Below are 10,597 nucleotides of genomic sequence, written 5' to 3' on the forward strand. Positions count from 1 at the left end.
CTCATTATCTAATCTAATGTACAGGTGGTTGATTCGAATTTATTGGGTTTTTTTAAGAAAATATCGTGTTAGATTGAAAATTTTTAATAATACAGCTATGTTGTTTTTTATAAAAATTAAAAAAAAATGATCAAAGTAGTGTTTAGATATGGATTTTAGTTATAATTTTGAAATCTAACTCAACGGGTTAATCCGAAATCCAGCCTATTCTAAACTAAAATCAGGTCAGGTTGAAAAAACAAGAGAAAAGAAAAGCATGATGTGACTCGGTAAATTAACCCAGCAACCTAATTAATAATGTCAACACTCGGTTACAAACTCATTATCTTTTGTTTTTTTTTTTATTTTTTACTAAAATAATATTATTTTAAATTAAAAAAAAAATTCTATCAACTTAGTGATCTAATTAAAACCTGAAACTCGAGTCTTAAACTGGACCAGATCTTAAAGCTATAGTTTTAAGTAAATTTCCTATTCGATTTCATAAGTAAACTTGATTTAAGCTATATTTTGAATTAATAAGATTTTTTTCATTAAAATATTATGTTAAATAAAAAATTTATAAAATAAAATTATATTGTTTTGGATAAAAATTAAAAAGCAAAAAAATTGATCTAAAGTTATTTAGATCATATATTGATGTACATGATCATGATTTTAAAAGCAAACTTAATTTAAATTATATCATAAATTCATGAATTATTTAATTAACTTGTTAAATTAAATTTAATAACAATAAAAAAAATATTTTAAAAAGGTTTTTTTAAAATAATTCAACAAATCTAAAAAATGCTATTCCAATGTATAAAAAGCCCCAAGATCAAAATCAAGGACGTCCATTCATTTTCAAAAGTTTTTCACCCATATATCCATATAAAACGTACTTTTTATTTACAATAGATGTCATTACTTTTTAAATAATTTAAAAGATTTTTAAGAATAAATATAATATAAGTTATAATCATGAAATTAAAATAAAATCAAAATAGTATAGGGATACAAGTGATAATAATAAATAAATAAATAAAAACCATGTGAAATTATTATTCTAATACTCTAGGAGTGTATTTGATGTTTTGTCGTAAAAAAAATGCTTAAAGCAACAAATAAGAGCGAATGATTAAAAAATGAAAAACAATATAGAAAAACTATTTGCATTTAAAATAATTTTACTTTTAAAACCAGAAAGAGCATTTGCAATGTAATATGTTCATGATTTTTTTAAAATAATTATGTGCATTCATGGTCATGGACGGTTCATACAAGTTAGTTTACTTGGATTTTAATTAATTTTTTTTATTCATAAATTATTTTTCAACCACCTAGCAAATAAACAAATGTTATATCACAAAAACATGAGAGGTGTGGTTAAATTAATGGGATTCTAAATTTACTTTTTAAATATTACTAGTTTAAGTCTTACAAATTTTAAATTAATTGAAGATTTATATAGTGGTTAATTTTAAGGCTCATGAAATTAGTTGAAATATACATAAATTGATCAAGATATTCACACTAACAAAAATAATATTACATCACAAAAACATCAATTTTTAAAAACTTTCCACTAATTATTTGTTTTTTTAACAACAGGCAATAACTAAAAGTGAATGATATGATTTATTGTAAATAAAAATATCAAGAATCACCAATATTAACAAAAACTAAGTTTTTAGATGATTTTACTGTTTCAGTTTGCTACACACTTGAAATCACATTAAAGATTGAAATAATTTTTTAAAAAAAATCTAAAATTGATCCTTAATGTTTTGTTATGCACAATTAAATCCTTTAAAACTCAATTAATAACCAGCCATTTTTTTTTTCAAATAGATAGTGAAACTCAAAAATAGATGGTCAAAGCAAAATAAATGGAAGATTATAATTTCATTCAAAAAAGCTAGCCCCTTATTTTTTAAAATTTAATAGGTGGCTAATCTTTTAGGTTTGTGAAGATTCAATTTTAATATCAAAATTTATTTTCATCATTTCTCAATCTTTTTATTTTTGCAAGGAGAGAGAGCTTGCCTAATTATGATGTAGAAGAAAAAAGCTCGCCACTAACACTTGTTCTGATCATCAAAATAATTAAAATTCATGTTCAAAAATTTCATAAAGCAAAAGAAGTCTTGGTTTGGTTGTTTCAAGTCCTAATATAGCCTAGAAAACTAGAACCAAGTTAAGGACAAAGTATTCCACTCAGTTTGTTTTGTGGCTCATATTATTTTTTTGATTTATTAGGTTGAAATTTGAATTTTTTTTAATAGTTTAAGATATTTATAGGGTTTTATTGAGCTCAAATAAGTTGAAAAATGTTTTTTTTATATAAAAAAAACATGAAATCTTGATTTTTTTTCGTGAACCAAGGTTGCGGCTAAAATATGAGCCAACAAATAAGACGTCATCGCAGGTAACATATTATATACTTCTTCTTTTTTTTTTGTAAAAAAAAGAGGTGCATGTGACAACTTGTTTCCTTCTAAAAAAACACCAAACCCTTATTTTGAAATTTTCCTTTCAAAGACTCCGGGCACTAGGTAATTGAGCCGCATTGTTGGGCTCCTTTTCAAAAAAAAAAAATTAATATACTATACTCGGGTATAAATTTATATAAAATTATCTTGAATTCAATTAAATCTTTAACTTAAATCACAACTTTGATATGTTGAGGTTCATCATGCTATTGTTTTTTTTTTATTGTATGATACCTTTTGTTATACTTTATTTTTTTTTTTAAATGTAATTTTTCCCTTGGTCATAGATGAGATAATTTTTGTACTTAATTTAAAACTAAAAAAGACTTGCATCTATTTTTGCTATCTTGATTTTATATTGTTATCATGTTTTTTATATAAAAAATATTTTATACTAAAAAATTGATAAATACTTTGTTGTCATGTAAATAAATGAAAAATAATATTTAGAAAGATAATTATTGAATTTAATGGTATGTATGATTTGCATCACAAGTTTGGTTGGTTTACTCGAATTCATATATTTTTGAAAACAGTATATGTTATTTTTATTAATTTCATCATTAAATATTTAATTAATTAAATATCTAGTTTCATAGTTTATTTTTTTCTAAATTATCCCTATAAGTTTTGTATGTCAATCCATGTAGATTTAGTATGTTTCCATTCCAATATCAAATAAAAATATTGTTCACCACTTAATTAATTTTAAATTCATTGTTAAAATTTATTTAAAAAAAAAATATTAACAACACCAATATTTTTTTAATCACACTTCAAAAAAAATATTTATTCTAACCTACAACATAGTAGATATTAACTAGTTAGTCATAACTACATAGAGACATTTCAAATAGTTAAACTTTTTTTTCGTTTAGTTTTCACTTGTCAAAAATTATTATAATACTGTCTATAAAAATTTAAAACTATAAAACCTATTTCTATCATATAGGAATTAAAAGAATAGAAAATCTATTAATTTCAAAAATCAAAACTAGGAAAGCTACTGACATTTGAGTACGAGACTAAAAATAGAAAAGAATGAAATATTTGAACCGGAAAGGAAAAAAAAAACTAATCAAGGAATTTTTTATTTATTTTTTCACAAAGCTCATGCACCAATCTCCATTGATTATAAGGAACTCGTTTTCACGTTCAGCTTGTTCATGGAGCAAAACCTTCTTGTTTGAGATTTTTCAATCATTAAAATGTCCTAGAAGGCCAAAAAACATCGTAACAATAAGTAGACACCTAAAATATCTAATTTTCACTCTTCAAAATCTCATTTGTCATAATACTACTACAACCTTTTTATAGGGGAAAGGAAGAAGAAGATAATCCACTAATATCAAATAAATAAATAAAAATATTCCCTTTGGATGGAAAAGGAAAGAAAAGATGAATAATATTTAACATGAAAATAAAAATAGATAAAAAAGTCTACACTAAAAAAATATTTATTTTTTTCAAATTAAAACTCATTTATGATTATGAAAAAAGATTAATGTTTATAATTTTTTTTTTTAAATACCAATTCTTAAAGAAGATAGGATAAATTTTTTTTTTTTTTCATATTCTTACATCATGTTACTTGTATACTAAAACTCATGAGATTTTCATTGTTCATTTGTTGTTGTGTAATTTTTTTTTCAGTTTGATCTTCAAACTTTGTTTTATGACCAGTCAAGTCTTATTTAATGAGCAATTAATTTTAAATTATTATGAAATGATGGAATTAGAAGAGGGAGGATCGAAATGAAAGACACGACAAACATAAGTGATGTACCATAAGTTTTGAAAACATTAACATTGGTTTTCTAACTTAAACAATCGCATAAATTATATAATCATGGTCCCTTAAAATTGTTTCAGTTCTATTTTGATAAACGAGTCTAATTTTGTTATTTTTAATTCATGATTGAGAAAAGAGAAAGAAGGGGTCGTTGGATTCCAATGGTGAAAAAAAAACTTGCTATTGGCACCGATCTAGGCCATCAAAATGAAAGATTTTCATGTGAAGTTATTTTATTCGATGTAGGGAGTTTATATTAGGTGTTTTTGTATCTTAAATTTTTGTAAAAAAACAAATCTAAGCCTGGATTAATTTTTAATTTCAGGTTGTGTTCGATTTCTAGAGAGATGTTTAGGTTTTTTTAGTCCATAAATGAGTTTATTATGGTTTTTTAGGGTGTTTTGTGTCAAAAATGAATTATAAAATAGGTTTTTGAGTCGAAAGAATACAGACCCTAATTTTTCAGCCATTACAATTATTAGAATTTGGGCAAAACAGTTGATACGTCATTTGCCTCGACAATCAACGCGTCAACTGTTGCTAGCATAACTATTAGATCCAAAACGCTTGAGCCTGACATGACTATCATAAAAAAATATAACTTTAAAGAATACAACTGAAAAAAGATAAAGTGTCGTGATAGGTTCAAAAATTAAAAGAAAAAAAAGGGATAAAACCTTGTCTTTTTTTTTTGGTTCAGATATCCTCTTTTAAATAATATAATTTTTTTGTCATGCATTTAATTTTCATGGATATTTTTTTAGTTCGTATGTGATTTTGTTTTTATATTTTATATAAATAAACTTTGTTTTTTATAATAAAAAATATTTATTTTCATATCATATTTTTAATACATGTAGCCTTACATGTTATTCTTTTTTTTATATATATTTTATTCAATTAATTTAATGTTATATTTTTAAAAATTAAATATCTTAATCGACATCCGTCTCTTGGTTTTTCAAGTTTTATTTTTAGGAGTCATTAATAATTTATTTATCAGTGCACATAACTTTTAGTTCAATTGATTACATGCATGTATAAATTTTTTTATTTATTAATTTTTTTTAATTATAAAAATACATTGAAAAACATACACATATATTTCTTTATAAAAAATAAAAATATTTAACCTAGAGAGTGAAAAAGTAGCTAATAAAATCTTGACATTATAAAATAATCTCCATGGATCACTTTCAAACCATATAGTTTTTAATCACACCTTATTTTGAATATAAAACTTTAAAAATGCTTAACAAAAATCAAATAAAAATTAAAAAATTAAAATACAAAAATAAATTAGATCCATGTTGCCTTTTACTATACTATATGATCTTGTATTTTTTACTCTTCTAGACAAGAGAATTCACTAGACTTGCATTTTTTTTTAACATATTTTGCTATTATTGAAAAAATCAGTGAGCAAATAATAATAAATTTTTATTCATTTTGTATATTATTAATTTACATTCATAAACTTATCAAAACAAAGAGATTCATAAAGGATATAATGCAATAAATTATCACTAGTCGGGTTTTATACTGTTCATAAAAACTTGAAATAATCATGATCCAAATCTGATTAAAAATGAATTTATTTTGTCTTAGATTTCTACCCGAACCAACCCGAACCTAATATCTACTGGGTTCGGGTGATTATATAACGCCGAAGCCACTACTTTGGCACCTGGTCCTCCCAGTTGGGCTTGGGCCTACATACGGTGCCGGATGGATCATCGTTTCATTTGACCCATATACAAGCCCCCCTCTCAAAAACCCTAGCAACCTCTCCACTCTGCTGACTGAACCCTAAACTCGAAAGAAAACAAGCAGCTCCTCTTCCAGGTATTTCTACGTAACTCTCAACGCGTGCTCTTCTCTTTCTCTACCATCATCAAGGTCTGAAGATATTTCTTTCTCTGTTCTGCATCTTACGCTATAATTTCAGGGTATCAGACCTATAGCTATCAAACATGGTGAAGAAGAGCAAAAGTAAGCAAAACCCTTTTCTCTAATCTCAATATCCGCACAAAATATTTTATCTGTCTTGATTTTTTTTTCGTGTGTTATGTTTTTCTGTAGAGAGTAAGAGTAAGAGGGTGTCGTTGAAACAGAAGTATAAGGTTATAAGGAAAGTGAAGGAGCATCACAAAAAGAAGGCCAAAGAAGCTAAGAAGTCTGGCTTGGATAAAAAACGCAAGGTTGAGAAGGACCCTGGTATTCCTAATGAATGGCCTTTCAAGGAACAGGAGCTGAAAGCTCTTGAAGCTCGCAGGGCTCGTGCTATTGAGGAGTTGGAGCAAAAAAAAGCTGCCCGCAAAGAGAGGGTATTGTTTCCATTGAAATTTTTTTTGTTTAGTGCTTTTTTTTTGCTGGTCTGGTGAATTCACATAGATGGTCTTTGAGTTTAGTCAACAAAGCGGTTTGTATCTGTAAAGATTTAGCTAAATAAGCTGCTGTTGCCAGCTTCTTTGATGTGTTCGCTTGGCAAAGTTTCTACTGTTTGCGGTTCTAAAATCATCTCTGAACATGCATAAGTAGCCTTTTTTACTTTTCCAATTGCTTTAGGATCGAGCTAGGCAGAATGGTTTGGTTCAGAATCGATTATAAGAGACAATTTTAAATAAGATTGTTCATTTTCCAGGTTGCTATCTTTTTAAACATGACTTGCAATTTTGTCTTGTACTTTTCATCCATTTCTAGGAACACATCTTCATGTGTATTTTCAGGCTCAAAAGAGGAAGCTGGGGCTGTTAGAGAATGATGGCACTAAGGATTCGGAAAAAGAACAAAATACTGGAGACCAAAATGGTGGTGTAGAATTCAAAGGAATCACGAGAAACCGAGGTAATGAAGAATCCAAGTTAACATGTGTAATTTTTGCTGTGCTTTTATTTTGACATTTATTCCCGTGCAGAAAATTCTGATAGGGCATTCTACAAGGAGCTGGTTAAAGTTGTTGAAGCATCGGATGTCATCCTGGAGGTCCTAGATGCACGGGATCCTCTTGGTACACGATGTGTTGATATGGAAAAGATGGTGATGAAATCGGGTTATGATAAGCACCTAGTGTTGCTTCTAAACAAAATTGGTAATTTCTCTCATTTTACTACAGTTTTGCTTGCTCCTTGAATATATTAAGAATGCTACGTGGCAGGTGGAATGCTTCATTTTCCCTAAACTTTGCAGTTCCACTAGTTACTTATCTTTATTGATTCTTCTATTCTAGATCTTGTCCCTCGTGAAGCTGTTGAGAAATGGCTTAAGTATCTTAGAGAAGAATTCCCGGCAGTTGCGTTCAAGTGCAATACGCAAGAGCAGCGATCAAACTTAGGGTGGAAATCTTCCTCAAAATCAGCCAAGACGAGCACTCTTCTACAAACAAGTGATTGTCTTGGAGCTGAAACTCTTATTAAATTGCTGAAAAATTACTCAAGAAGCCATGAGGTATGTTAGGGCAACTTTCTTTTTTAAGAGAGGGTTCTGAGGTTGAAGTTTAAGGAGTGCCTAGATTCCTGCATAATATTTGGTTTTCCACTCATTTGAGCAGTGATTTATTTACAGTTTGTTTGGGAAAAAAATGTGATAGAGCCTGTAAAATCTTTTTCTGGCAAGTAGTAATCCCAGCTATACCTTGGATTTTTCAGATCAAGAAATCTATCACAGTTGGTGTAATTGGCCTGCCCAATGTTGGCAAGAGTAGTCTAATTAACAGCTTGAAGAGATCCCATGTTGTCAATGTTGGCTCTACTCCAGGATTAACTAGATCAATGCAAGAAGTTCAGCTAGACAAGAATGTTAAATTGTTGGACTGTCCTGGTGTTGTAATGCTTAAATCTGTGGAGAGTGATGCGTCTGTAGCTCTTCGAAACTGCAAAAGGATAGAGAAGTTGGATGATCCAGTTGGTCCAGGTAAATGATCCTTTCTTTCCTGTTAATATTTCAACAGTGTTGCCTTTGTCTTGGACCAGCTGCTTTATTGCTTATTTTATTTTATTTTTATTTTTTCATGAACGTTTACTTTGATGGAATTTGGATCTTGCAAGTCTGGTTAAACATTGCAGTTGTATTTCTGTAACAAAAGGAGGACAAGGTAGATGAGCAAGCTGGAGTTGGGGGTTAAGAGGAGCTACATTAGCATTTTCAATCTTGGTGATATGCTTATTTTGAAGGATTTTTCCTCGGAATGTTCCAGTCTTGCAGATACCATTTTGTTGCTATGTGCTTGCCTTTCTGAAAGGATCATGTTACTGTGATTTATTATAATTGTTTAATGGCTAGAAAGCAATGCATGCTCATTATAGATGACTGTCTAGCAAATAGCTTTTGATTTTCTTTGAATTTGAAATTTAATGTTGAGAGTTGTGTCCTTTTTCTCCTGTGGAAGATAAATACAAGCATCCTGGCATTTCTTTGCTGCTTGTAGAGAATGTCTCATTGTGACTCTGTTCCCTGGAAATGATTTTTAAACATGTGAAAAACGACTGTATAAATCTGAGTGATATGAGCACTAAACTTTGTACGAGTTTATATCAGACTGCAGAATTACAAATCTGTAAATTTGAAATCCATGGCACTAACATTTAAGAAAATTGAGATGCATTATTTGTTTAGTCAGACACCTTCATGTTAGGAATATAATTAGCATACTGATGCGTGTTACCTTTCTGTGGACAATGCAGTGAAAGAAATTCTCAAGCTGTGCCCAGATAGACTGTTGGTAACACTATACAAGATCCCTAGCTTTGATTCAGTTGATGACTTTCTACAAAAGGTGGCTACTGTAAGGGGTAGACTCAAAAAGGGTGGCATTGTGGATGTTGATGCTGCTGCTAGAATTGTTCTGCATGACTGGAATGAAGGTACGCATTTTTAATGAAATTTTACAATCTCTACAAACAAAGACATACCTCAAAGACACATTGCATATGTAAAAGAAAGAAATTCCTACTTAGGTATATATTTAATATTTTACAGGTAAGATACCATATTACACAATGCCCCCAGCCAGGAATCAAGGGGAGCCTTCAGAGGCAAAGATTGTTTCAGAGTTTGGGAAGGAATTTAACATTGATGAAGTTTACAATGGTGAATCCTCATTCATTGGAAGCCTCAAGTCTGCTGACGACTACAATCCTGTAGAAGTTCCTCCTAGTTGCCCTCTCAATTTTGATGAAAAGCTGATTGAGGTTTGTGTCTTTTTATTGGTCTCAGCATTTGAGAAGTGCTAACGTTCTTAGGCTATGAAGTGAGCCAGTTTTGCTCTTTAAACTTTTTCATTGCAAATGGTTTCTGATGGCTGCATTGTTGTTTTTGTGACTGGTTTATTCATCTCTTGATGTTTCACATGAAGCCTTCCCCAAAGAAAGAATTTATATAACCATTGCTTTTGGCTTTACTGTATAAACCTTATCTTTTACAAGTTCAATATCCATATGGAGGGGAAAGTTGCAGTTTCCCATGTGAAAACTGCTTATAGTAAACTTACTATTACTATGCTCTTCCTATAATTCAATGTTTATAAAAGATTTATTTCTGGAGACATCTAATTCTTCTATCTCAATTTTTTTTAGTTTATTTCAATATTTTCTTCTGATTACATTTTGTGACACACATCAGGGAGATGGAGATGTAGCTCAACCATCAACTAAAGGTGATGAAAGCTCCAAAGAACTGGTTAACAATGATGACGAGCCAATGGAGTCTGAAGATGACAATGCAAACAAGACTAAGGCAAAAACTGAAATTAGCAGGCAAAATGAGAAGCTCTATTCAGCAGAAGGTATACTGAATACAAAGATGAAAAGAGCTGAGAAGAAAAGGAGGAAAAAAGCAGCTAAAGTGGACACAATGGATGATGATTATGACTTTAAAGTGGATTTTAAGAACGGTTCTGCCATGAATGTTGAAGACAAGAGTGGTAAGATGGATGATGAGAGTCCAATTCCGGCGGAGGTGCCTATGTCTGGTATTCAGTGTGATGATGAGTAAGGAGTCGGCCTTTTTTTTTTTTCTTGGGGGGGGGGGGGAGACCGTGGAAATACAAACTCTTTCTGATTCAAGCAAATTGGAAATTTTGTTAAACAACAGAGCGAGATTAATTTATTTCATATGTGCCTGTACGATGCCTCGATATCATGAATTCCTTTTGGTGGGCGGGGTGGGGAGAATTAGCATCAAAGAAATGCCTTCGTTCTTCTCCCACATGCACAATTCTTTCTCCACAGATAAATTCCATGTTTTTTTCTCTACTACATCTTGATGTAGCATTGAAATTATCCAAAAAAAAAAAAGAGATCTAAGCATTGTGTCGATGCTTAATTAGCTAACC

At 29.7% G+C, this 10,597-nt stretch overlaps 1 protein-coding gene across 1 annotated transcript; it reads left to right on the plus strand.

Annotated features, from left to right (window-relative positions):
- The first annotated feature begins 6,015 nt into the window (after positions 1–6,015).
- NSN1 (GTP-binding family protein) lies at positions 6,016–10,397 on the plus strand. The gene is made up of 10 exons (XM_011026412.1): positions 6,016–6,111; positions 6,215–6,258; positions 6,349–6,593; positions 6,996–7,113; positions 7,184–7,357; positions 7,496–7,713; positions 7,914–8,178; positions 8,949–9,128; positions 9,244–9,455; positions 9,886–10,397. Exons 2-10 carry the CDS (start codon positions 6,240–6,242, stop codon positions 10,255–10,257), a joined length of 1,803 nt encoding a protein of 600 aa, XP_011024714.1. The 5' UTR covers positions 6,016–6,111; positions 6,215–6,239; the 3' UTR covers positions 10,258–10,397.
- The last annotated feature ends 200 nt before the right edge of the window (positions 10,398–10,597 follow it).

This window comes from Populus euphratica, unplaced genomic scaffold (assembly GCF_000495115.2).
Source record: "Populus euphratica unplaced genomic scaffold, PopEup_1.0 scaffold58.1, whole genome shotgun sequence".
NCBI lineage: Eukaryota > Viridiplantae > Streptophyta > Magnoliopsida > Malpighiales > Salicaceae > Populus > Populus euphratica.